At 53.4% G+C, this 27726-nt stretch overlaps 1 protein-coding gene across 3 annotated transcripts; it reads left to right on the top strand.

Annotated features, from left to right (window-relative positions):
* The first annotated feature begins 22 nt into the window (after positions 1-22).
* On the top strand, positions 23-26076 carry LOC119704619 (TCDD inducible poly(ADP-ribose) polymerase). Of its 3 annotated transcripts, none has more exons than XM_038146110.1 (6): positions 23-167; positions 11436-12433; positions 20415-20583; positions 21794-21975; positions 24928-25203; positions 25379-26076. In XM_038146110.1, the coding sequence occupies exons 2-6, from the start codon at positions 11499-11501 to the stop codon at positions 25824-25826; spliced, it is 2010 nt and encodes a 669-aa protein (XP_038002038.1). In that variant the 5' UTR covers positions 23-167; positions 11436-11498; the 3' UTR covers positions 25827-26076. The 3 variants fall into 3 exon arrangements, with proteins under 3 accessions (XP_038002038.1, XP_038002036.1, XP_038002037.1); XM_038146108.1 differs by lacking the exon at positions 23-167 and adding an exon at positions 9332-9604; XM_038146109.1 differs by lacking the exon at positions 23-167 and adding an exon at positions 9332-10412.
* The last annotated feature ends 1650 nt before the right edge of the window (positions 26077-27726 follow it).

Here is a 27726-nt window from a genome sequence, read left to right as displayed (position 1 = left end):
GTCGATGCCGTGTTATCTGCAGGCAGCTATGGGAGTTACACCTCTGCCAGCCAGACCTTCCTTCAGGCTCGGAAATCTGTCACCTGCAGGGATGCCCAGGCTGGGTTTGCGGAGGCACCAGCCCGTCAGATGAGGCACAGGAGCTCCGAGGAGCAGCAGGAACACCTGTGAGTACCCTTGTGGCCACAGCTGTGCACAGAGGGCAGGTGTGCAGCTGCCCAGGTGCCACAGAGGCACCCAGCCCTTCCCTCAGCACGGAATCATGGAGTGGTTCGGGCTGAAGGGGCTGTGGAGCTCAGCTCATTCCACTATCCCTGCCCAGCCTGGCCTTGCATTCTGCCAGGGATGAGCCTCTCCTGAGGTGCTTCCAGCAGTTCCTGGATCCACAGGTGGGAAAGGCAGTTTGCCTCTTAGGTGGCATCCCCAAAAGTGTGCTGAGGATGGTTCTCCAGCAGAGTGGAGATCAGGGCTGGTTTCTTTGTAAAACAGGTTAAACCCACAGTGTCCCTGCCCATGGCTGTGGGGTGGAACTGGATGGGCTTTAAGGTCCCCTCCCAACCCAAACCCCTCTGTGGTTCTAGGAGAAAACATCAGTAATTAATCAATGCTGCCAATCATGTGCATTTTTATTAAACAGCATGCTTAGAGTTGTATAAAGTAGTTGGAAACTGTGGGGAAAATTAAGTTTAAGACTGTTTCAAGATTTAGATTAGTCATTATCTCTGCCCTTGCCCAGATTTCTTCCTTCCTCTCATCTGGGTAAATTTCTTTTCTGTTGTGGTGGGATGCAATTAAGTCTTTTTGTTCTTGGTTTGGCTTGCATGGGAAGGATGCTGTCATTTTGGAATGAAGTCTGCCCAGTGACCATCTGTCTCCCCATTCGGATGAAATAGGACATTGATTTACGCAGTGGAATGATGAAAGATTTTCTTGAAAAAACAAATGAGCACTTTGCTTTTTTAAAGCCCCTGCCACTGGCAAACTGTGGCTCCAGGCAGAACTCTGTGTGCAGTGAGAGCCTCATGCCCTGAGTGTGTCACAGATGCTTCCCCAGAAATAAACAGGGCCACCACTTGATTTAGTTGACAATAAGTAAGACAATTCCAGGTTTTGTTTAAGTGCCTAAATTTGCATCTTGGCTACATCCTCATTCAGAAGCTGTCGGAAATGAGAGGCATCAAGGTCAGAGGAGCAATGGCTGCGTGGCCCAAAAGCAAAAGTTCTCTTGGTAACAGGCAAATGAATGCTGTTGTCTTTGTAACTGAGCCATTAGGTTTCTTACCAGATTTCTTCTGAAGCACAGCAGCAGTGATAAGTATTCTGAAAATACATGGATTGTCTTCACTTCTCTCACTTTTTCTCCAGATTTATAAGGTGGACTAAGCTGGAAAATTTAAATGAGGGCAGTGACATTTCCTGGCAGGATTTGCTTTGTTTATTTTATCGTTGCCACTTATGTGTGTATAGACTCAAAGCACCTTTGTGCCAGATTACCGCAGTTTATGATGCAGGAAGGGATTAATGTGCTGAGTTTGGGATCAGCTGATGGGGAATTGTTTAAATACAAAGGAAAAACCTCCTTTGGATGAGCGTGACACTCATGGCTGAGCAGCTTCTCCCTGTGTGTGACAACTGGGTGAGTGAGAGGCTTTCCAGTTCTCCTGTGCTTTCCCTGAAACATCCTGTGGTGTCTGAGGTTTGGAACTGGAGCCATAATATGGCTGGGTTATTTTCCAGACAAATCAGTCCCTCTGTGTGGTTTAGAATCCCAGAATGATTCGTGTTGGAGGAGACCTTAAAGCTCATCTCCTTCCAAGCCCTGCCATGGGCAGGGCCACTTTCCACTGGAATGTAGCCCCCAAAGAGGTGCCAGTCATTTCTAGAAGCTGGGAATTGCTGGATTTCTGTGGCATTTGCTGTCAGTGAAGGCAGCTCAGCGTGTAGCATATGTGACCCATTTTTTGATGCCTTGAAATGGTCTCATCTGCTCCAGTTTCCTTCTTTAGCATTTTTAAGGTTCTTGTGCCTGTGGACCACATGAATGAAATCATGTCTAGGAATAGATTCAGCCTTGCTCAGCATTTATTCTGGGAACAGTTTGGAGCTGGCCACTTTTGAAAAGCAGTGTCAGAGGCACTGTTTGGAAAATAACCACAGCATAAAGGCAGTCAAGCAGTCGTTTCCCTGTGGGACAGTGAGCTTGTGTCTCTTGAGCAGCAGCCCCACAGTGGCTGTCCCGTGGTCCCACCCTGGGATGTGTGAGGTGAGGTTCCCTGCAGTTGTGATATTTTATGAAAATCCCTTTGCTAGGATTTTCTTCTCCTGAGAAGCTGAAGGGCCTCAGCTTCAAGTGTAACCAATTTGTGATCTGCTGCTGTGGGATGCAGCAGGTGCTTCCTCCATTGCTCAGTGTGGGATGTTTCTGCTTGGTGGCCAATCCAGGAGGCAGCAGCTCTGGGACTCTCTGGAGTCACAGAACTTTGTTATTCATTTTCCTTTCTATTCCTGCCTCGCCTTCTGATGAATCTTTCTCTCTGTTCTTTGTAGTATAGTTACAGTGTGGTCTTTTTAATGTAATATATATCATAATATAATAAACCAGCTTCTGAAATGGAGTCAAGATCTCTCCTTCCCTTCACCAAGTCCTGACTGCCCTGAAGACCCACGGCAATAAAGCCCCACAGTGGCTGTCCCGTGGTCCCACCCTGGGATGTGTGAGGTGAGGTGTTCCACAGTGGCTCTCTGTCCCTGGGATGTCCCTGGGATGTGTGATGTGCCCCACAGTGGCTCTCCACCCTGGGATGTGTGATGTGCCCCACAGTGGCTCTCCACCCTGGCATGTGTGAGGTGAGGTGCAGTGGGATGATGCCAGAGCAGTTCAGCAGGCTGGATCCCTGGCAGTGGGAGGGAGCAGGCAGATGGGATTTTCTGAGCCAGGATGTGTCATCCTGGCACCCACCCACGGCTGTGCTCCATCCATCCCTCAGCAGCGTGGGATGGAGGGCTCAGGGTGCTGCTGCCACTTCCCACCTGTGTCCTCTCCAGGCTTCCCCGCTCCTGCAGCCTCCAGCTTGGCAAGCACTGGCCCTGAACCACAGGAACATTTCAGCCTCTCAGAAGAGGTGACCAGCCCTGTGCTGAGTGCTCCTGCAATGCTAATACCCAAAGTAAGAAGGATGAGCTAAAGCTGAAGTGCCACGTGAGGAATGTTTGGCTGAGGGAGGAGAAGGGGGTGTTACTGACTGCTTCGTCTCCTGGAACATTTGGGGATTCATGCATCCCCAGAAAATTTGTGTTATCCAGCTGACCAATCATGGCTCAACCTGAGCCTGGTCAGAAAAAATTCTACCAAGTTTTTTTTTCCTAATTTAAAAAACCTTAGGAAATGGCAACGACAAAAAGTCATGAACAGAATGAACAGAGCAAGGCAGTATCCTGTACCCTTCAGGAATGCTGGATCCAGCAACACACAGATGGATGAATCCCAGGAATAAAGCATTTCTAGTGTGCTCCCACACAGAATTCTTGTGGAAAGAAATGCCCAAATCCAGATTCTCATTTGCAGAGCAGAGCATCTCCTACTCACAGTGCTTCAGGCTGTTTCCAAGAACAGCTGCTGAGCAGAGCAGGCATTTGGCTGTTTCTGCATCATCCTAGGACTGGTTTTATTTAGGTATTCTGCAGCCTGGGCCCACCCAGCTGCTCCCTGAGCCTCACAGTTTGGTTCTTCAGTTCCTGCATCCTACAAGAAAAATGTGTTGTTGGATTTAGCATTGATTTTGTCTGTTCAGTTACTTTCTTCTCCGTTTAAGGTGTTTACACTCCTGTTTCCCTCCTTGCTGTTTGAGTCGTGCAGAGCCTGGGAGGACTTCAAATTTACAGGCCTCTCCCTTTTCTCTGGCAAGGATTGACCTTTTCCAGGGATATCTACAGAGATCTTCATTCACACCTTCAGCTTCCCCGGGAGCAGCTCTTAGCTGGTTTTCAGATGTAAAACAGGCCAGAGCTGTTACCTTCCAGGCACCCTTTTGTTGATTTGATGGAATTTTTGGTTGAAGAATGAACTTTATTTAGATAAAGTAGATAGTAAATTACCAGTTAGTAAAACGGAGCTAAGTGTTAATTACATTGCTTATTTAAATGCAGATAGTGACCTGTCTGTGTGCTAGGTAGAACTAGCTGGTGATTTTGGAAGATATTTTGCTTTCAGTTGGCCAACACTGCATTGTAAAGGAGCATTCCCGTTTTGTTGAGTTTGAAAAGGAGTTGGCCTAAAGGAGAAGGACTAAAACACTGCCATCCACACCTTACTGCTCACGTGGTGGCAGGATCCACCTGGGAAGTGTCCAGAATCATCGTGATCCTTTAAAAGTCCCAAAAGTTCATTGGGGTTTCATGAATCAGTGGTTGTTAAGGACTGGTAAGTGTTGCTTTGGCCTTGAATAAATTTCCAGGGTTTACATGGATTTAAGAGACTTCCACGAGAGGGTGCAGCAGTTCAACAAAATCCCATCTAAACCAGATGAGCCTGTCCCCACTGTGGGCATGTTTTGCCTCATTTCATGTGTTAATTTGTGTATTTATATCAACTTCCAAATCAGCAAATCAGTTCAGTGTCCCAGAGTGTCCCTCCAGTCTGGTTCTTTTTGGTGTCCAGTCTTTCCTGGTCTCAGTCTACCCCTGATTCCCTGCAAATGCTCACTATATGCATTTTAAAAATAAAGTGCAGGGATTTTTTAAAATATTATTGTTTTAGTTTGGAAGCATCATTCATTTCCCCCTCAGACTGGTCCAGCTGCAGATGGAAACTCCATCCAGAAGGATGAGTTCTAGAAAAACTGCTGACCTGAGTGTGAGTGAGAGAACAGAAAGAGAAAAAAGCTCTGTGCCAAATGATTTCTTGTTCCATGAGATAGTCAGGAGCTCAGGAGTGACCCAGCTCTGGCTGGATGGTGCTGCTGTGCTGACATCCTGAAAGCACAAAGGTGATGTCTGCTCATGGCCAAGGGTCAGGGTCCATTCCTCTGCCTGGGGCACTAAAATACCTCTGCAGAAATGATTAACTCCTGACAAATTTGCAGGAAGAGGGCCCACCTTGGAAGCATGTGTTCCCTGTCCAAATTCATCTGTCCTAAATCACTTCCTGAGATAAGATTATTTGATAGTGAAATAACCAGAGGTGTGGTGATACTCACGTATAACACGTGACTGATAAATGCTGCTTTCACCAGACTTGATGTTCAGTAGGAGAAACAGCATGCTGTGCTTTCAAAACTTTTCATTACTAGTACAAGATGTTAAAAGAGGGAGAATTTGAGACCAAAGAAATTACTTTGGTTACTGCCGGCTGCAAATGTAAAAGTTGGGTCTGAATTCAAATGGTTTCATTGATTTATTGGAACCACTCTAGTTTTGGGACTTTTCTTTTGAGCAGTGTAGAAAATATGTGGTTTACTAAAAAATCCCCAACACCCAGTGAATATGTAACCAGCAAGAAAGTTTTTATTTTAAAGATTAGCACCACCTTCTTCCATTGACCTGCTTTAGATTGTCATGTATGAACAGATAGATAAGGTCTGGAGATTAGCAGGATGAATGAACAGAACGAAATGAATGAATAGAAATTCATTAATAAATGAATTTAATGAATAGAGAATTTCATTTTGACATGCTTAGACTGTGACAGTTCTGCCTCCCTTGTCTTGAGGACCGACCAGAGCAGGTGGAGCCCAGCAGGTGTCAGTCCAGCCAAGGCTTCCTGAGGACAGCTGTGAATGAACCTCTGCTGCCCTCCTGCCCTTCCTTCCCATCAGTGGAACCTGGCTGGCATCATTTCCCCGTCACAGAGACACAGCCAGCCCATCACAGCTTCCCTTGTGCCTCCTGTTAACTTTTAATTAATGTCCCTCCTGTTAACTTTTAATTAATGTCTGCATCGTTGACCTTTCCCTCCCTGGGTGCTCTCCTCCCCTGGCTGGCTGGGAAGGGGCTGAGCTTGGGGTGGTGTTTGCAGGGGATTAGCATTTGCCATCCAGCATTGGGATGGAAAAGCACAAATCCAGGCACTGGGAGCTGTCCTGAGGAGAAGAATTTGGGAGCTCCACATGACCTGACCTGGCCCAGAACCTCCCCTGTCCCATGCCCTGGGCTGAGCCCCAGTGTGGGCAGCAGGGGAGGGGAAATTCTGCCCCACTCAGGGGAGACCCCACCTGCAGAGCTGCCCCCAGATCTGGGGAACAACATCAGGAGGACGTGGAGCTGCTGGAGAGAGGCCAGAGGAGGCCAAGGAGGTGCCCTGGGGGCTGGAGCCCCTCTGGAGCCAGGCTGGAGAGCTGGGGGGGCTCACCTGGAGAGGAGAAGCTCCAGGGAGAGCTCAGAGCCCTGCCAGGGCCTGAAGGGGCTTCAGGAGAGCTGAGAGGGGCTGGGGACAAGGATGGAGGGACAGGACACACGGAATGGCTCCCACTGCCAGAGGGCAGGAGGGGCTGGGATGGGATTCCCAGAGCAGCTGTGCTGCCCCTGTCCCCTGGCAGTGCCCGAGGCCAGGCTGGACACTGGGGCTGGGAGCAGCCTGGGACAGTGGGAGGTGTCCCTGCCGTGGCAGGGGTGGGAATGAGGTGAGATTTAAGGTCTCTGCCACCGAAACCATTCTGTGATCCCTTTGTTAGTTGTCAGCACGGTGCTGTTTGTTGCCTTGTGTGAAACACTGGAAAGGACAATGAACTTTCCTGTGCTGGGATGTGTTCTAGGAAGTGAAGAATGTTCATTGTGCAAGAGTTGAGGTGGAAAAGGAGTTCTGTCATTAGAAAAAAATGTGTTGGAGCCTGAGAGCTTTGTTGTTTTATCACAAACATTTAAGTCAGATGTTTCCCCTCTTTTCATCAGCGAATCCAAGTGTGCATACTGATTATCCTGTATTTGCAAGTCAGAGTTGTAAATTGCTGTATTCAGCTGGAGCCGTTTACCATCTGAAAGAAATAATTAAAGCTTTCTTTCTCTTGCTTAAGATTTAAACATGTATTTAAAGATGAGATCATGTGTTCATGGTGGTCAGAGTTTCTATATTTGTGTGGGGTGGCCTCAGAAATGGCTGTCCGAGGGTCTGGTGTGCTGTGTTTCCTTTAATTATATATTTGTTTGGGAAAGATGGTTATTCCAGCCTCTGTCTTTGCCTGGTTCCATCCTCCCAGCCCCAGTGCAGCGGGAGCTGTGCCCACCCCAGTGTGCAGATCAGCCATATGTGCCTCTTATTTATAGCTCATGCGTGAAGGGAGCTATTCCAAAGTGGTAATTTCTGTTCTGGTGGTGGCACAAAAATACAAGTGAGCTCCTTCTCCCTGAAGGAGGATGTGACACATCCCAGTCACCCTGCTCGGGAACTCTCCAGTCCAGACAGACTGGGAGGCTCTGTCTGATGCTTCAGACACTCAAGAGCGCAATTAATTTATAGATGATAATTCGTTTGCAGCTCCTGCAGATATAGATGCCACCTTTACTCCGCCTCTCTTGAGTCATTCTCTCTCCTGCTGCATTGGAGAGGGACTATTTACAAGGACATGGAGGGACGGGACAAGGGGGAATGGCTTCAAACTGACAAAGAGTAGGTTTGGATGGCATAAAATTCTCCCCTCTGAGGGTGGGGAAGCCCTGGCATGGAGAAGCTGTGGCTGGCCCATCCCTGGAAGTCCAAGGCCAGGTTGGACAGGGCTTGGAGCAGCCTGGGACAGTAGAAAGTGGGACTGGATGGGTTTTAAGGTCCTTCCCAACCCCAAAAAGTCTGTGATTCTATGGAGCTCCATTTCTGTAATTTGCTGGGAAAATGGCATACCCTACCTGCACTATAAATGCAGCTGTGCAGTATTTTCCAACTGTGCTGCACAGTTTGTGCCACCTTAAAACAAGTTTCCTTCCAGCTGCCTTTGTTTTCTGTATGCATAATTTCATAAAGTCACTGGGCACAAGGAATGAAAGTCTGGCTTTAGAAAGAAAACAGGAACACGAGTTGTGGAAGCCCAGAGAGGTTTGGGATGGAAGGACCTTAAAGCTCGTCTGGATCCAGCCCCTGCCATGGGCAGGGACACCTTCCAAAGGTCAGGTTGCTCCAAGCCCTGTCCAACCTGGCCTTGGACGTTCCCAGGGATGGGGAGTCACAGCTCTTGGGCCAGACGGTACAATAGGTGTCATCAACACCGGTGTTACATTCTGAGGTTATCGCCTGCTTTATAATTCATCTTATCTGGCCGTTATTAGTGCTGCGGACGCATCGGCTGCGGCTGCTGTCCGTGTGAACTGCTGGCCGTGCCCTGCCGGGGTTTCTCCGGGAGCAGGCAGTGATTCAGCAGGGAAGCATGCCAGGCCGGCACGGACAGCTGAACCGGCCGTGCTCCCGCACACGTACGGCCAGCCGGTGACAGCACGGGCACGGCTGGGACGAAGGGAGGCTAGCTGCTCTTAACCCATCCCACCCATAAAATACTCTGTAAACAAAAAACCGCTGCCTCCGGTGCGTTAGCACAGCACGGCTTGGCTTGGGAAGGGACCTTAAATCCAGTCTCATCCACCACCCTGCCCTGGGCAGGGACACCTTCTGCAGACCAGGCTGCTGCAAGCCCCGTCCAAGCTGGCCTTGAGCGCTTTCCGGGCTGGGGCAGGCACAGCCTCTCCGGGAAACCTGTTCCACTCCACGCTCGCTTTTCCGGAGTGTGTCAGCGGCAGGAGCACAGCCCCGACCGGGGCAGCGCCGTGCCAGGGGCTGCGTGTGGGTGCACCAAGTGACTCAGGGTGACTTTGTTCCGGGACGGGCTGCCTGTTTGTCTCTTACTCATTAATTAGCGCGGCTGGAGCCGCTCGCACCGAGAGCCGGGCGGCGCGGGGAGGCTCAGGGTGCCGTGCTTGCCTTCCGTGAGGACGGCGTGTTCCTCGGTGCTGCGTGACCGCAGCGCCCGGGCTGACACGGCTCGTTCCCGGCGCGTCCCCGGCTCGCGTGCGAGCCCCGCGCACGCAGCGCCGAGCGGGGACATCGCTCCCTGCCTGCCTGCCTCCCTGCCTGCCTCCCTCCCTGCCTGCCTGCCTCCCTGCCTGCCTCCCTCCCTCCCTGCCGGCCCGAAACGAAACGCTCGGTGCGTGATAAATGAAACGCGAAGGGGCCTCTTGTCCTATCGCTCTTGGGAACGGCCCCGGGCGGCGCTTTCGGTTCTGGCCGCTGACACCGGCGCGGGGCGTGCTGCAGCCCGGCCGGCGCCGCGGGGGGACCGGCCCCGGGGCGGGGAGCCGGCCCCAAGGGCGGGGAACCGGCCCCAAGGGCGGGGAGCCGGCCCTACCCGCCCGCGCTCCGCCCCGGCCGGCGCTGCCCTGGCGGCTGCCTGGGCAGCGCTATTTAAGCGGCGGCGGAGCGGCAGGAGGAGCCGGGCCAGGCGGGGTGGGATGCGCGGCCGGACGCGGCCCTCGGTGCGGACACGGCGGTGCTGACCCCGCACCGGCCGCGGTGTCCCGGCGCCGCCCGCCGTGGTTATTGCAGCTCCCCCCAGCAGAAAAGTGATTTCGCTCTGGAGTTACCGTGGATTTGGGTCAGAAGGCGGGAGCAGCGCCGAGGGAGCCCGCGCCGGTAGGTCCCAGCTGCGCTGGGCTGGCTGCCCGGCAGCTCCGCCGTCCTCAGCGTCTGTCTCTGGGCTGCCGCGTCCATTGTTCGTTGTTGAAGCGTCTCTCGCGGCCGGCGGAGCCGCTTGCTTTGCCCGGGAGGTGCGGCTCGCGTGCGATGGCGAGCGCCCCGGGAGCGAGCCCCGGCGGCAGAGCGGCGGCTGCGGGAGCATCGCTGCGGGAGCGCCGGCACAGCCTGGGCTCGTCCTTCCTGCCGCTTTATTTTTAGAGCCGTTGGGGGATCCGGCTCTGCTCACCGAGGCGCTTCTGTAAAAATAGCAGCCTAACTTAAAGGCTGGTCGAGCGAGGAATGCGAATGTCGAAATAGCAGCAAAGGTATGGCAGAAGGAGATCAGAAGTCACTTGCTCAGCACCTTGGCGCTGCAGGGGTGCTTGAGCCCTGGAGGATCCTCTCGCTCCTCGCCAGGGCAGTGAGACCTGGCCTGCAACAACGGGAACGTCTCATTCTCTTCGGAGTCGAGGATTTTTAAACCTTTGGAGTTACCTGAAGGTGCCTTTGGTGGTTTGGAGGAATTGCCCGGTGTCTGTGGAAGAATAACAGATACACCGATGACTTTGGGGTTAACTGCCAAACAGATATACCAGTTGCTTCAAATTTAATTAAAAAATGGGAAAACTGGAGAGGCACAACTCTTTTTTTCTTTTTCCTGGCAATTCTGACGTGCTGTTTCCCAGGGAAATGGAAAAGCTTTATAAATGAATGTTCCAAAATACAGAAGGCTCAATGAGAAATTTTCCAGAGCAAATCATCAGTAGTAAGATATTATTGCCAAGTTTTCTCTGTTTTTTGGGATTTTGTTTTGGAGTGAGGAGTAACTTTGCTCAGAATGCATCCAGGAAGTAATCCTTAATGTGCTCCGCTCTGAGCACTGAGCCTGCATGCGAGATTGAAGAAGGTCTAATTAAATGTAATCAAATATTACAGGATTCCTGATTAAAAGGCGTAGCACTCGCTTTTGGTGACGCGCGACACACACTGCTTATTTGTGCTTTAAAATAATACAATTCTGCAGCTTGCAAGCAATGCCTTGCTCGCTTCCTGAGTAACCATCACCCTTGTGTTTGCCTCCCTGCCCAGCTTTAATTCCTGGTGCCCAGCGCGGCGATGGGAGCGCGGTGTGTCACCAGCGGGTGGCACAGGGCGGGGACAGGGCAGGGACGGGCTGTGGGCTCCGGGGGCCCCGCAGGATGGCTCGCTGGCCCCGCCGCAGTCCGTGGGACGTTCGCCGTGGCTCTCCGCAGCCAGCGGTTCCGCCGGGCCGGGGGAGGTGACACGGGGGAGGACGCATGCCGGTGGAACGGGAACGTGTAGGTTTGCTCCTCCGGTGGGAGAGGAAACGGAGCAGGAATGCCTGAAACGCGGGGGGGGGGACGTGTCTCATGCTCCTCAGGTCTGTGTGTGAGGGAGGCACAGAAATCAGCGCTGTCGTGTTCTCTTTTGTGGGGTAGAAGGAGCCCAAGCGCTGCTGTTTGTTGAGCATCCTGACAGGGAGGAGGCGTCGGACCATCCCCCTTTCCTGCCCACCCCCGGGGGACTGTGTGTGCGTGCCGGAGTGTCTCAGAGCCTGCATGTGCGGGGAGGGGAGGAGCGTGGGTTTGGGATTAATTAGCCCGAGTTTAGCTGTTTTCATGCTTTACGTGCCTCAGGGCTACCCGCAGTCACAGCGAGGGGAGGAGTTTGCCGTTGCTGGCTCAGAATCCTCTCCAGGGGTGATCTCGTTCGTGTCAACCGTGAGCAATTAGAGAGATTAACTGTCTTGTTTTCCTTTCTGCCCTAGCTTGGTTCCTGGGACGCTCTGGGACGTTTGAAAGTGATTTGGAGAGAGCAAAGTCTGTGTCCGATGGACACCCAGCCCCAGCCGGCGTGCGTGGTGCCCCAGGCTCCCTGCCCAGCAATGAAGTGCTCTCCTTCTGAGGGCTTTTCTCCCCAGCTGAGGCTGGCTGAAAAGATCCCCCCGGTGAAGCCTTGCTTCAAGAAGAAGCAGCAAGCGCAGAAGAGACTGGACACACAAACCCTGCGGGCTTTGCGGCCCATCTTCACCAGCCTGCTGGGAGCCGGGGCCTTGGACAGGGTCTTTGTGCCCCGAGGCCAGCGTGGTGGCCGTGGTGATTTATGTGAACCCGCTGTGAAAAAGACTCTGGACCTCGGTACCTCTTGCCCCCAGACAGAAAATAACGTGACCGTGCTGATGCCAACGGCTCCAGATGCGCAGGGTCAGCTGCCGGGAGCTCGTCCTTCCCCCGGGCATCCTGAGCAGGACGTGCAGTCAGGAGAGCAAGGTTTCTCCCCAGAAACTCCTGGAGCTGCTGCTGATAATGGTAATGAATCATTCCAGGATCATCCTTTGCACCCAAGCGCTGGTGATGGTGCAGCTTGTCCTTTGTTCCCTGACAAGGTTCTGGAAAGCTACACATCTGGCTTGCTCCAGGAGAACAGCTGTCCAATGCAATGCAACTTGACCCCGAGCAATAAATTCAGTGCTGGGATATTCCAGGACAAAAGTGAAGAAGCTTCCCTTGACCTGGTGTTTGAGCTCTTGAACCAGCTGCAGTATCACACCCACCAGGAGGACGGGATTGAAATCTGTGTGGATTTTCTCCAGGGCACTTGTGTTTATGGCAGCGACTGTCCCAGGCATCACACGGTGTTGCCCTATCACTGGCAGGTGAGGAGGACAGCAACCCAGAGGTGGCAAAGCGTGACCAACGATTCCCAGGAGCACCTGGAAAGGCTTTACTGCAACCCTGACAACGACAAGATCAAAGTCAAGTATCGGTAGGTAACTGAATTTACTCCCTTGCTGGGAAGGGTGCAGAAATATAACAGCATGTGCCTTTTTTTTCCTGATACTCGTATCCAAGTGTGTTATAAACTCTGGCATGATGTTTCTTGATTTAGATCCAACAAGTTTAACCGGACAAAAAAAATTTTGTGCACTTGTAGAACTGTTGTTTAGCATCTGGAATGTGTTCTTTGAAGCTGGAGGACTTGGAGTGTGTGAAGTAAGAAAACTTGAGCTCTGTAGGAATTCACGGGCTGTTGTGGAATGCTGTGCTTGTTCTTGGCGTTCCTGATTAGTCTTTCCCCTGTGTTGGACAAAGTGGCAGCATGAAAGCCTTGGCAGCGCTGGGGACAGGGATGACAGAGCAGTTGCTGTGTGGCACTGTGAGCGCAGCCTGGCTGTGCACAGCCTGCATCATTCCATCCCAAGCAGCTGAACCAGAGGGGAGCTCTGCAGAGACCTTGGGAAGGGTCACGTCTCTGTCAGTAAATGGGGATGTTGGAGCTCATTCTGTGAGCAGCCTGAGCCACAGGGTCAGAAATGCTGATCACCTCCACTATTAAAGCACTTGTTGAAGTTATTGTTCTCTCTGTACAGAGCTTGTTTATTGACTCATTTCCTAAAATTAGCCAACAGCTGTTAGGTTGATGTGGTTGTGTGACCTGTGTGGGCTCCTGCACCCCGAGAGCTAAAACTTGTTCAGCTTCTCCCTGCAGGTTCCAGTTTGAGGAGCAGTGGGGGAGAGTGGTGTTTGCAGGGTCCAGTTAGTGCAGGGCACCGACCGGTTTGGTTTTGTTCTTTTGGAGGAAGTGTGTGGTGCACGTTGTGGCAGGGCAGATAAGAGAGGAGAAGTTTGCCAAGCTGGCACAGCTCCAGTTCAAAGTGACATTTCTGGAGTGAAAACTTCTCACTGCCTTTGCCAGCTGAATGCTTGGGGGTTCTGCTCACTGCCTCTTCTTCCTTTCAGTTCCTGAAGGAAGCATATCCCTGCTTGCTCAATATTTTATTTTCATTTATTAAGCTGAGAATTCTCATTTGGTACCAGACCAAATCTAGTGCTTAAAGTCAGTGTGAGTCTTTACTTTCACTTAATTTGTTGGATTAGACACTGAATTCAACCTTTGTCATAGACTCAAACTGGTTGGGGTTGGAAGGGACCTTAAAGATCACCCAGTGCCACCCTGCCATGGCAGGGACACCTCCCACTGTCCCAGGTGCTCCAGCCCCAGTGTCCAACCTGGACTTGGGCACTGCCAGGGATCCAGGAGCAGCCCCAGCTGCTCTGGGCACTTGTGCCAGGGCCTTTTTAGTGATGGCAATATCAGAATATGGATGCCCCACACTGAAAATGAAGTAGGATATGTAGTAGGGAACAATCTGTATTTTATAGAATTGTCTTGAAGAAATATGCCAGTCTTTAATAAAAATTGAGAAATCTTCTAAGTGCATAGCACATAAAATTTGCTGTATTTTACAACAGAGGAACTTCTGTTTCCCAAGTGTTAGAAATGATTTCTGAAAGCAAAACAGCACAGCCAGAGACAAGCCCATTGAATGATTTAACTTTGAATTCTGTGTAAATGAGCAAACGGTTTTCTTTTAGAAGCTGTGTCACCGACTCCATCAGTGCACAAGAGCTCTGTGTCCTAAAGGATGGACTTGGGAACGATGAATGGGAAAGGCCACGGTGCTTGGTCATGGCTTAGTCACCCCGGGCTGGGAAGCTGGGTGCAGGGACATCTCCCTTGCTCTGGGTGTGCAGGTCCCAGCCCGGTGGGGCTGCTGGCACATGGATTTCACACCAGGGACAGGGGTGTGCCAGGGACAGGACGTTCCCTGAGCGTGAGGGAAGGGACAGGAGCAGCCTGGGCTGGGCACAGCCGGGTGGGACACTGCCCTGGGAGCCTGGGGGTACAGACCTGGCCTTGCTGGCCTGAGTGCCTTCAGCCAAACTGCAGATTTACACTGGGTGTCGGGGAGAAATTCCTCCCTGCAGGGCGGGCAGCCCCTGGCACAGGGTGACCAGGGAAGATGTGACTGTCCCTGGATCCCTGGAAGTGTCCCAGGCCAGGCTGGAGCAGCCTGGGACAGTGAAGGTGTCCCTGCCATGGCAGGGGTGGAATCAGCTGATCTTTAAGATCCCTTCCGACCTTGGAAGAGCTAATGCTGGATGTGTGTCAGTGAGACCTCTGGAGTGAAGCTCTGTGTAAGACCAGAGCTTCTGATTTCAAACCTGAAATCTGCTCCTCCTCGGGTCTTGGCCTTGCCAGGGTTTGAAGCCAGGTTTTGAGGCGGGAGGTCTGTTTCAGTGTGCACCATCACCAGCTGCTTCTTGCGCCTTGTGAGGAGAACCTGCCGAGGCGTGGGGAGCCCCAGCTCCCGGGGGTCACTCAGGCTGGTGTCCCTGTGCCCAGTGTCCCTGTGCTGTGTCCCCTGGCAGCGGGGGGCCGGGAGCTGTGACCGTGCCCCGCCAGCGTCCCATGGTTACAGCATTATTTGTTAAAGCCATTAATCTCCCGTGGTCAGACGGGCTTTGCAGGCCCGTCTGCTCGCTGGCAGCCAGAGGAAACGCCTGCTCAGCACTCTGCCTGGCAGCCAGGCTGCTGTTTGTCCTGCTCCGTGTCCCACACGCTCCGGGGGTGTGGTGAGTGGGGTTGGAATGATCCTGGCACGGCGCTGCCCCAGGGAGCTGGGCCCTTCCAGAAAGTGGTGGCCATCAGCTCAATTAGGGAATGAGCTCTAAATTAGGGTGTTCTTCAAGGAGCTATTTATATAAACCTTCCTTCCTCTTAATTATTGGGATGAGTAATGATGGAGATAAGTTATTGAGATGAGTAATGTAAAATGCACATTAAGTTGTTGCCTCTCACCTAAGGGAATGTGATCTCAGAGGAGTGGTAAACCTTGTTTAGTTACTTTGTAATGCAACTCCTTCAGCTGCTTCTTGCAGTTCGGCCTGGAACTAGTATCATAAATTACTTATGTGTTCTTTTGTATTCTTGAGTCTGCCAAGTATGCAGAGCCACATACCAAGCTATCTAAACAAACGGGGGAACATCAACTTAAACAGGTTAAAGTACTCAGAAGCGCTCCTTTTTCTTCATAGATGTGAGGAGAGGCCCTGGGAGAAGTTCCAGCTCTCAGCAAAGAGAGAGCAGTGCCAAGTGCTGCTTTCCAGCAGGAGGTGCCCACGTTGGGATATTTTAAGATGCTCTTTGCTAAGGGGAAATACTTGGCTGAGGAGCTGAGCAGGTTTCCCCCCGCACACACACACACACACCTGTCCTGTCATGCACACACTGCTTTTCAAAACGAGCAGCAGCATTAGAGATTACAGGAGGATTTGTTAAAAGCAACTCTGCAGTTCCTGACCCATCAGTTCCCCCTGCTTTGGCTGAAAATTCCACTCTTCCTCTTGGCAGAAAAGAAGGGCTCCCAGCTCACCTGACACAGCAGCTTCTTGCTGCTGCTTTGATTTCTTTCCTTTTTCTTTCTTTTTCCCATAATTTCTGTAAGTTTCTGGCATGGCTGCTTGCAGCTAGGAGAGAGGCCAGGATGGAATGGCTGCAGGGGGGGAAAGCAGGTGGCTCTGCAGTGGGACGTGTCCTGCTGGGAGCTGTTCTCCCTGTGCTCGCTCCTGGCCTTGGGGTGAAGTCAGGAAATGCCAGGACAAGAGGAAACTCAAGCTGTCCTGGGAAGGTTCAGCTCGGATGTCAGCGGGAATTTCTCCCTGGAAAGGGTGGTCAGGCACAGGAAGGGTCTGTCCAGGGAGGTTTGGAGTGCCCATCCCTGGAGGTGTCCAGGGAATGACTGGAGTGGCACTCGGTGCTCTGGGCTGGGTTGGACTGGGTGTTCTTGGAGGGCTTTTCCAGCCTCAGTGATTCCGTGACTGTAAATACAGAGTGTTCCACTGGAGTTATCAGGGGCGTGTGAAGGGACTGGGAAGGAGAGGCATGGACACAACAAAATGTACAGGAAACTGGTTTTCCTTCATTCCTCTGTGTGTGGGATGGCTGCTTCTCTGGCGCTGACAGAATGTGCCTGACGTGTCAAAATCATACAGAGCACGGTGGAGGCATTTCAGGAGGGAATCATGGAATCACAGCGTGCTTTGGCTTGGAAAAGACCTTAAAGCCCAGCCAGTGCCAGCCCTGCCCTGGCAGGGACACCTTCCACTGTCCCAGGCTGCTCCAAGCCCCATGCAGCCTGGCCTGGGGCGCTGCCAGGGGTAGGGCAGAGCCACAGCCTCTCGGGGCAGCATTGTCTGGGGAGCTCTGCAGGTCCCTGGCCCATCAAACAGTTAAATTTCAGAGGTTTTCACACAGTGTGAGATAAGGCATGCGTTAGTGATAACAGGGAGATGGGAAACCAGCTGAGAGTCCCTGTGTCTGAGTTTGGGGGAGGTTCTTGGCCGTACCCTCTGAGTGGCTGGGAGCTGCTTTTCATTCCTTTCCAGCAGGAATGCAAGGCAGAGCCTCGAGTGGAACTCCTGCGAAGTGATTTTGGAAGTGTTTGCCTTGTGCTGTGTGGGTTCCTTCTTGCTGCTCTTGGCAGCACCGTTTCCATGTGAAATGGAGCTAATTGCCTTCTGGCTGTACAGAGGCAGGGAGGCCCCGAGCGAGGAGCCAGCATCGCTGCCATGCCTGCTCTCCTGTCCCTAAACACATCGGCTTTGGGGAGCAGCTGTCACCTGGCTGCGGGCTGAGCTCAGGCTGCTCCTGGCACAAGGATCCAGCCCCTGCTGGCACAAGGATCCAGCCCCTCCTGACACAAGGATTGGGAGCTGCTCCCAGGTAGGGCAGCAGGCACGGTGCTGTGACAGGACTGTCCCTGCCGGGACCCAGGGGACACAGAGGGGCTGTGACAATGCTGTGCTCAGCAGCAGCAGTGATCCGCGAGTTCCTTCCTGCTGGGTGCTGGGAGCTGCTGAAATCAGGAGGGATTTGAGCTGAGTGACAATTGGAATCTGACTCCTGCAGTCACGTGTACCCAGGAGTGGTTTTTCTGGGGCACTTGGTTTTGGAAGGTGTGATGGGGAGCATTCATTTTTAGGAAAAGCCTGGAATGACAGGGACAAGAGGAATGAACTTCCACGGCCAGAAGGCAGCGATAGGTGGGATGTTGGAAAGGAATTCCTGGCACAGGTGCCCAGAGCAGCTGGGGCTGCCCTGGATCCCTGGCAGTGCCCAAGGCCAGGCTGGAGCAGCCTGGGACAGTGGGAGGTGTCCCTGCCTGTGGCACTGGGTGAGCTTTAGGGTCCCTGCCCATACCAGCTCTGCAGCCACTCAGAGCTGTGCTTGTGCTCCTCTAAAACATAAATAGTTTAGGTTGGAAAGGTCCCTGAAAGGTCATCGAGTCCCACCCCTGCCGGGAGCATCTTCTACGGATTCAGCAATGAAACAAACAAAGCAACCCCTCCCAAACACATCCACATCCCAGCAGCTCAGAGCCCCTGGAGCCCCGCAAGCACAGGGACACTCTGCTTGTGCTGCCCTGCAAACAGCTGGGCTTGGAATTAGGAAATAGGGTGCCTGTGCAATCCTTGGGAGAGGGGGGTGAGTTCAACACCCTCACTGCTGTGGAGTTTGAGAACTTACCCGTGCCTACACCCCAGGCCCCCTGACGCAGGCCCTCGTGTTCAGGAGTGGCCAGGAGTGGGTTCTTGGGAAGAACAAACAACTTCTGGTACAGTCTCTTCTCCTCCAGCAGCCCTGCCTCAAGGACTTCCTGATCCAGAGCTAGGAGGTTACTTTATTATTATTATTATTATTATTACTGCTATTACTGTTATTATTATTGTTGTTGTTGTTGTTATTTTCCCTGCCAGGCATTCATCTCAGCTGTACATACACACACACACACACACACACACGTATATGGGCCAGTGTGTCAGCAGTTGTTTCAGGTTTACAAGCTGCCCCCCTGGCTGTGAAAATTCCAGAAGATTGCTTTTGCAAGCACCCCAGTCACCAGTTGTAAAGGCAGGGGAAAACAGTCTTTGCAGCCTTGAAAAAATAAACACAGGAAAAGCAGCAAAGTCACTGCTTTGGGGTTCTTTCGTCCCCTGAGGACAGAGCCTTTGAGCTGAGAGGGAACCGTGTCTGCAGCGTCTTTCCCCAGTCTGTGTCACCTCCCACGTGGCCCACGGTCACCACAGAGAGCAGCATGACTTGATGAGAGGGCAAACGCAGCAAAACCTGAAACTCACGTGCTGCCCTGGCACTGGTGCCCCTCTCAGGGCTTTGAACTGAGGAGGTGCTGATAAGATCGGCTCAGAGGGGTTGTTGGTGCTCGTGCCCTGCTGCAGAGGTTCTGTGTGCCAGCACAGCCCAGCCCTGCTTCCTGAGAGCTGCTGCTGAGCATCCCTTGGGAGTGTTCCCTGGCCCCTCCTGGGGAGCACGTTTGGCTCTGCTCTCTGAGCTCTGCCGTTGTTATTTCAGTACCTGTGCTTCCAAATCAACCTCTTGGTTGGGTGCCCAGCCCTGGCACAGGCTGCCTGGTGGAGCCCCCATCCCTGGAGGGGTTTAACAGCCCAGGGCATGTGGCACTTGGGGACATGGGCCAGCAGTGGCCTTGGTGGTGCTGGGGACGGCTGGACTCGATGGTCAGGGGGGACTTTTTTCCAATTTAACCAAACCTGTGATTTCTCTGATCTTTTGAAGCCAATGTCCTTCAAGTGACATTTGGTTTCACACAGGAGTTTGAACGCTCAGCCCCCCACCCAGAGCTGGGCTCATCTCTGGCAGAGTCCTCCCCCTGCAGCTCCCATCAGAGCAGATAAGATCTCCTGCCTTGGTGTCACCAGGAAGAGTACGAAGCTGGAAGCTGCTCGTGCCTCTTGGGCTCTTTGAAGCCCCTGAGTCCGGGGGTCAGGTTGTTGCTGGTGCAGGGAGGAGCTGGTTGAGTCAGAGGGAGAAGCAGAGCAGTTTCAGCGGGCAGGGAGCCGTGCTGTGTGTCACAGCTGTTCTGCTGGCAGCAGCTCTCGTTTCCTGCGGGCCCTGCTGCTCGCAGAGGTTCTGTTTTTCTGAACCTGTTTGCGGGAACTGGCGGCGCGTCCCCGAACTCGGCAAACCACACGTCCTCTAGAGCACCGACAAACTGATTTCTCTACTCATCTGTGTGTATGTGAGTTCTGGAGAGCCTTTGTCCTCTGAAAGGAAAGAGCTGGGGCATTCACCCCGGCCTGGGCTGCAGTTCTGCAGAAGGATGGAAGGAAGAGCCTAAATATCTTTATTTTGGCTGCACCAATCTGAGAAAATCTATCTGTGTTAAAACTTGGAACCTGCTCAGTCCAGTGTCCTGCAAAGTTTACACCTTCTGTTATTTCTTACATTTGGGGAACAGAGAGAATGAAACTTATTAGTGGGGTCACGTTCTGCTGTTGAGAGCTCGTGGGGTTTTATTTTGAATTGTGCTGTTCTGCAGCACCAAATTTGGGTTGTGTGCCCTGTTCTTCTGAGAGTTCAATGTGCTCGCTCTCTCTGTGCAAACAGTTCCACTGAACTGCTTTTTTTTATAAATAGAGACCTTTATTTGGTGAGTTGGTGAGGAGAAATTCTTCAGAAATCTGTTCTCACCTCCCGAGTCTCTGCGGGACCTGTAGCAGTGCACTTAGTGCCAGGACAAGGGGAATGGCTTTAAACTGCCTGAGGGCTGGGCTGGATGAGATACTGGGCAGGAATTGTTCCCTGGCAGGGTGGGCAGCCCTGGCACAGGTGCCCAGAGCAGCTGGGGCTGCCCCTGGATCCCTGGCAGTGCCCAAGGCCAGGCTGGACACTGGGGCTGGAGCAGCCTGGGATGGTGGAAGGTGCCCCAGGGGTGGCACTGGATGAGATTCAGGCTCCCTCCAGCCCAAACCATTTTGGGATTACACACCTCAGCTGCTGGGTTTGAGGTTTTGTCCCCCTGTGCTGAAAGGCACGTGTTTGATGGCACACAGAAGGTGAGAATTGTCTGTTTCTCCCATTTCCCCAGGGGCCAGGAGTGCTGGGTGGATCTGAACCTGATGAAATTTTATGAAAGCGCGGAGTTCGACCAAATGCGGCGCCTGTCCACAGCCTCGTGCCCCAGCTCCAGCTCCAACTGCTACACAGTGTGGAAGTACTTCTGCAGGGACCACTTTGGCTGGAGAGAGTACTCCGAGGTACGGCCCCTTCCCGTGCTGCTGCTGGGCTGCAGCCCCGGGCTCTCCGTGCAGCACACCCTGGGACATCCATGCTCAGCCTGGCTCCCCTGCAGACACTCGGGGGGGGATTTGGATTCCTGGGAGGATGAGGAGAGTTGCTGTAGAACTGAGAAAGCAGTGAAGGGACAGCTCTGCTGGCCTGGGATGTGGTTCTGTGATCCTGCGGCTTGAATTACCCTGGAAGCCTCAGAGACACGAGGGCTGGCCAGAGTGTGCCTCTGGGGAGCAAACCGGCTCGTGGCAGTACCAGGGAAACCCTTCTGGAGCCTGATTTGGTTCTGTGACAGTGGGACAGCTTCTGCAGCCTTCAGAACAGCAGCTCCATTTACCTTGGCAGCTTTTAATTGATTTCCCTGTCCCCAGAGCTCTGCTGAGGCAGGACATGCTCTGCCCGAGCCGTGGGGCGCAGCCCTTGGGCTGATGTTTGCAGTGAAACCTCATCAGTGCTGGCAGTCCCAGAAATGATTCCTGAGTGTAGGACCTGCAGAGAGCTGGGCAGAAATACCACAAACAACACGGTGAGGGTGTTTGAGCTATGAGGAGAGCTGGGTTTGTGCAGTGTGGAACAGGAACATGAATTTTGGAGCGTGTGGTTTCTCACGTGTGCATTTCCCTTCCCTGGTTTCCCCCTGTTTTCCCCTCCTTTCTCCCCCATTTCTCTCGATTTCCTCCCCCTTTTCTCCCCTGTTTTCCCCATTTTTCCCCCTGTTTTTTCACCGTTTCCCCCCCATTTTCTTCCCCGGTTTTCCCCCATTTTCTTCCCATTTTTCCCCTGTTTTTTCCCTGTGTTTTCTCCCATGTTTTCCCGCCCATTTCCCTCCCTGTTTTTTTCCCTGTTTTCCCCCCATTTTCTTCCCATTTTTCCCGTTTCCCTCCCCATTTTCCCCCCGTTTTTTTCCCCCATTTTCCCCCTGTTTCCTCCTTGTTTTTCCCCGTTTTCCTCACCTTTTTTTCCCATTTTTCTCCCCGTTTCCCCCCATTTCTCCCCCATTTCCCCCACTTTTTTTCCCATTTCCCCCCCATTTTCCCCCTGTTTTTCCCCCGTTTCTCCCCCTTTTTTTCCCATTTGTCCCCCCCTTTTCCCCCCCATTTTTCCCCCATTTCCCCCACGTTTTTTCCCATTTCCCCCCCCATTTTTCCCCTGTTTTTCCCCCCGTTTCCCACGCAGCCCGTGGTGAGGCTGATCGAGGAGGCGAGCTGCCGCGGGCTGCGCGAGGTGCGCTTCATCACCTGGCACAACCAGTACATCCTCAACATCAAGGATGGCTTCCAGCAGAACTCCTGCTTCCGCAGGGAGATCAAGAGGAGGCCCCTGCTGCGCTCCTGCCTGCTGCTCATGCCCTTCCTGCAGTAAGTATCCCCAAAAACGGCCCGTTCCCACTGCCCTTCCTGCAGCAGGTATCCCCAAAAACGGCCCCTTCCCACTGCCCTTCCTGCAGCAGGTATCCCCACAATGGGGCCATTCCCACTGCCCTTCCTGCAGCAGGTATCCCCAAAATTGAGCCATTCCCACTGCCCTTCCTGCAGCAGGTATCCCCAAAATGGGGCCATTCCCACTGCCCTTCCTGCAGCAGGTATCCCCAAAAACAGCCCATTCCCACTGCCCTTCCTGCTGCAGGTATCCCCAAAATGGGGCCATTCCCACTGCCCTTCCTGCAGCAGGTATCCCCAAAATTGAGCCATTCCCACTGCCCTTCCTGCAGTAAGTATCCCCAAAAACGGCCCGTTCCCACTGCCCTTCCTGCAGCAGGTATCCCCAAAATGGGGCCATTCCCACTGCCCTTCCTGCAGCAGGTATCCCCACAATGGGGCCATTCCCACTGCCCTTCCTGCAGCAGGTATCCCCAAAATTGAGCCATTCCCACTGCCCTTCCTGCAGCAGGTATCCCCAAAATTGAGCCATTCCCACTGCCCTTCCTGCAGCAGGTATCCCCAAAATTGAGCCATTCCCACTGCCCTTTCTGCAGCAGGTATCCCCAAAATTGAGCCATTCCCACTGCCCTTCCTGCAGCAGGTATCCCCAAAAACACCCCATTCCCACTGCTCTCCACGTGGGCTGGCTGGGGGAGTTGTTCCTGGCTGTGACAGGAGCAGGCACTGTTGGGTGGGAAATGGGAACAGGAACCCAAAATCTGGGTCATGCTGGCAGCTCCTGCCACTTCCCCAAGGAACATTTATTTATCTGAGGAGCTCCTTGTTCAAGTTTGTAGTGTAGCTTGTGGATGTTGGTTTGCCGAATTCCTGCCCATTTTCCAGCGTGCTGGGCTGGGGGAGGTGTCCCTGCCTTGGCAGGGGGTGGCTCTGGATGCCTTGGAGGGGCTGCCAGCCCAAAGCATCCCGTGCTGGTCCAGTGGGAGCACTGGGTGTGCTCACAGAGCCCTCACCCCTCTGGGGTTTGGTCGCAGCCTCAGCACACGTGGCTGGGAGGTGTTTTTAGAGAGGGCTTTACAGGAAGGAAACCCCAGGGTAGCAGAGAGAAACTGGAGGGTGCCAGTAAAACCCAGCAGTGGGCTTGCTGGTTCCAGCAGTCCTGTTCTCATCCTAATGAAAAAAGAGGATTTCAGGGCTCCTCCTCGTGTTTTGCTGCCTGCGACTATTTTACCACAGTGATCTGCTGAAATTATGCAATTCCCAATGAATTCCCAATGAATTCCCAGCTGGTTTTGTTGGACCTTGAGGGCTCTGCACTCGTGAGGGATTGACCAGCACTGTCTGTGCCAGCTACCAAACCTACAGACTAAACTCTGAGATTCTGTTCTGCACCAAACTTCGTTCTGATTTTATTTATCCAAAGACCTTGTAAAGCTCACTTTAAAACATGGATTCTTGGCAAGAACAAGAGTATTTTAAATATTTATGGGATCTCTCCTTCAGGAGTCAGCGTTGCCTCCACTTCCCACATGATGCTACCTGAGATTTGTTCTTTCCCTCACCTCCCACCTGCTTGAATCTTTCTAGAATTGGAAAAGAATCCTTGAATAGGAATGAAAAATGTTGACTTTTTAATGGCTTCTCCTGTAGAATAAATAACATAAATATTTTACACCAGTCAGAAGAACTGAACAAAGTACACCAAGGGATTGCAGGATTTTTGTTGGATTTGATTCCTCCTCCTTAATCCACAATTCACTGGCAATCTCTGCTTGCTCTTCCAGTCCAGTGTGAGGGATGAGGCCCTACAGGAATATTTTTTTACCCATTTGCCCATCAAAGAGGAAAACCAAATTAAAAACAAATGCCCACTTTGGTATTTGATTGCTATTTTATTAGCAATTTGTAGAACAAATTTCTGGTTTTCTGCTCAGCTGTTAATAACCAGTGAGAAGAACTTGGAGTTGAGTCAAATCCATGCAAATGAAGGGAATCCTGGCCTTGGCCTCGAGCAGGAGGGAACAGCCAGAGAACACTCGGGGAGTGTTTCTGCCCTGAAAAGCGGGAGGGCTGTCACAGCTTTCCATGTGTTGATTTAAAAATAGACCTTTTTCCACTAAACTTCCCCTCCCAACGCTTTTCCTTGGGCTTGGTTTGGTTTCTGGCCATCTGTGGGGTTTGGAGAGCAGCTCCACCCTGGGCCTGGCAGCAGCCAGTGCCTCTCCTGCTGCCTGCCCCGGGGCACTGAGGGGTTGGCAGCTTTTCCCAGAGAAATACTTTGGGAAAATCCTCCTTGGTGGACTTTGGAGCTCGGCCCACGTGTCCCTGCAGCTGCAGGAGCTGTGCTGGTGTGAGCCAGGGCCCCGCAGGTGCCACGGTCCTGATGTTCCCCTTGGCACAGCAGGGAGAATCCAGGGAGTGAGGATTTACTCAGCTGAGTAAGGGCTGCTCGCTCAGGTGGGATCAGGGCAACAAAAACCACCAAGGCCCCTTCTCTGAGTCCAGCAGCTTCCAGAGAGTGAGGATTCCACAGAGGGAGGGTGGGAGCAGGGCCCTGCTGGTCTCCACTGGCTTTTCCAAGGGGTTTTTCCTGGCATCCACGGGGCTTCCTGGCCGCAGCTCCCTCCCTCAGCCCTGCCCGTTCCCAGGCAGCATTCCCAGGGGAGGGGCAGGAAAATAACCAGCTGCAAATGCAAATCCACCTCTGGCTGTGCAAATGGCAGTAAGAATCTTCCTGGTTGGGAAGGGGCCTTAAATCCCATCCAGTGCCACCCCCTGCCACAGGCAGACACTTCCCACCATCCCAGGGCGCTCCAAGCCCTGTCCAGCGTGGCCTTGGATGCTTCCACAGCAATCAGAGGCTTTTCAGCCCCGCTGGGGGTGACTGGAGTCTGCTGGGGGTGTCTGAGCACAGCCTTTGTCCATCCCCAGGACCCTGGGGGGCAGCTCTGCCGTGCCCTCGCCGTGCCCCGACCCCGCCGCCGCGCACAACTTGTCCCCAGCTGCCGTCGCCTCTCCCAGCTTCTACCCCGAGACCTGGATTGGAATGGATCCAGCTCAGGACTTCATCCAAGTGCCTGTTCTGAAGGAAGACAAAAGCTACAGAACCATTTACAACCTGTTCCACAAGACTGTGCCGGAGACCAAGTACAAGATTCTGAAAATCCTGCGGGTGCAGAACCAGTTCCTCTGGGAGAAGTATAAAAGGTAGGAGAGTTGCAGATCTTTAATAATGGATGTTCCTGGAGGAGGAATTTTACGAGAGAGATTTGTATCTCCTCTCACAGCTGAGCTCTTCCAGAGGGCGATCCCGTGACGAGCGCGGCTTCTCCCCGGCTGCCCCGCAGCCAACGCTCACCCTCATTCCCATCTTGTGTTCCAGGAAAAAGGAGTACATGTCCAAGAAGATGTCCGGGCTGGACAGGATCATGAACGAGCGGCACCTGTTCCACGGCACGTCGCAGGACGTGGTGGACGGCATCTGCAAGCACAACTTCGACCCGCGGGTGTGCGGCAAGCACGCCACCATGTTCGGCCAGGGCAGCTACTTCGCTAGGAAGGCCAGCTACTCGCACAACTTCTCCAAGCGCTCCCCCAAGGGCGTGCACTTCATGTTCCTGGCCAAGGTGCTCACGGGCAGGTACACGGTGGGCAACCACACCATGAGGAGGCCGCCGCCCGTGGAGCCCGGCAGCATCACCAGCGACCTGTACGACTCGTGCGTGGACAATTACTTCGAGCCCCAGATCTTTGTCATCTTCAACGATGACCAGAGCTACCCCTACTTCATCATCCAGTACGAAGAGGTCAGCAGCACCGTCTCCATCTGAGGGCCTGTGCTGCTCCCTGCCGCACACTCTCAGCTGGCAGCAGTTTGTGTGTGGGGGAGGTAGAATCTGGACACTTCCCGACTGGTGGAATGACTTGGAAGGAAGGTCACTGAGGTGACCAACCGTGCACTTGCTGGTCGATCCCCTATGTGGAAATTGTACATATTTTTCCATTGTTTATAGTTGAAAATCTGTGCCTTTTGTTATAAAACACTGTTTATTTATGTTAGTAAATATTCATGTTTCCGAATGTGTCTGTGGGTGTCATTTCAGTGGCGTTCTGTGCCTGTCACACCCCCATCTCCCAACATTCCAGCGTGGCCATTTCTAGGGACTCGGAACCACATTTCATCCCAAGGAGATTAAATAAGACATTCCCCCAAGCACTACTTATGAGAGATCACAAAACTACCCCCCGCTCATACTTTGCATTATTGAACAGAACACACAAAGAGATCATTTTCTAAATTCAAGGAAAACCAGGAAGAGAATAGCATGGTCTGGGGAGAGGGTTTAAAACCTGAGATGGCTTCCCAGCAGGAGCAGGGACACACAGTCTGTCACTTGCTGGTGTCCTTGCCTGTGCAGGGGCTGGTGCAGGATGGGCTCTAAGGTCCCTCCCCTCCCAAACCACTCTGTAATTTTCACCTCCAGGCCTGTGGTTTGGATGTCCTCACTGGGAGCTTTTCCAGGAATTGTGTGTCCCTCTGAAGGCTCCTGCAGCAGCACGGGTGTGGCTGGGAGCCCTCGCTGCCCTCCAGGGAGCTCCTGTGGGGCTCAGGGGATGGGAAGGGACCCTCGGGCTCTGTGTGCTGGGGCTCTCCCCAAACTCAGCTGTGCCTTGTGACAGCCTGCTCCAGTCAGCTTCCCGGGGCCTCGGGGAAACCTGTTTTGTCACGGGAGAGAACTCCCTGCTCCCAGCAGTGCTGGTTCCTCTCCTCTGGATCGCTCCTGCTCGCCTGGGATCCGCTCGGCTGCAGGTGAGCAGGAGGGGAGGCACCACCAGCTGCCCCCAGTGACCCCAATCTGCTGGGAGAGCTCCCACGGGAGGTGGAGACAGCAGCTCGGCGGGGTGGGAGCTCCCAGCAGGGATGGGCAGCGTGGAGCTGCTCCCGAGCACGGCTCACATCCCGCGGGATGGCTGCAGAAGGTACCGGGGTCAGGGAGGAGGGCTGCACGGCTCACATCCCACGGGATGGCTGCAGGAAGGTACCGGGGTCAGGGAGGAGGGCTGGGGGCTGCCTCGGGAGAGCTGGAGTCACCAGCGGGCTGGGGGTGTCCAAGGGGTGGCCCTGGGGGCTCTGCGCTGGGGCTGCGGTGGCTCCGGAATGGAGATTTTGGGTTGACTTCAGAGCCAAAGCCTGGGAGTGAGGGTTGCTGTTCCTGGGGGCTGTGTTGAGTCGCTCCTGGCCCGAGGCTTGTGCCCAGGATGGCACTGGGAGGTGGCACCGCTGCTCCCCCCGAGTGGGGACTCTCCCTTCCCTCCCACTTCCCACAGGCAGGAGGTCAGCTGTGCTTTTCCTTGCATGTTGGGATGGGGTTTTGCGTTCCTGGGTCCTCCGCAGCCTGGGGACACTCCCTGGGAGGGTCTGCCCCAACCTTCCCTTCCCTTCCCTTCCCTTCCCTTCCCTTCCCTTCCCTTCCCTTCCCTTCCCTTCCCACCTTCCCCGGAGCTGTGGGATGGGGAGGGAGGCGCCGCTGACAATGCGCTGAAAATATTTATGGTGTTTCCTTGCCGACGTGCGGAGTGTCTGAGCCACCCCGCAGGGCGGCTCCGCCTCGGCGACAGCCTGCTGTCCCCTTCTGGGCCACCTGAGCCTGGCCCCGGGGATGGTGGCGGGGTCGCAGCCGTGTCCCCGTGTCGCTGTCCCCGCGTCGCTGTCCCTGCAGTGCCCGGCCA

This window comes from Motacilla alba, chromosome 9 (genome assembly GCF_015832195.1).
Source record: "Motacilla alba alba isolate MOTALB_02 chromosome 9, Motacilla_alba_V1.0_pri, whole genome shotgun sequence".
NCBI lineage: Eukaryota > Metazoa > Chordata > Aves > Passeriformes > Motacillidae > Motacilla > Motacilla alba.
The sequence above is the reverse complement of the archived record's forward strand: the minus strand, read 5'-3'. Positions and strand labels throughout refer to the sequence as shown.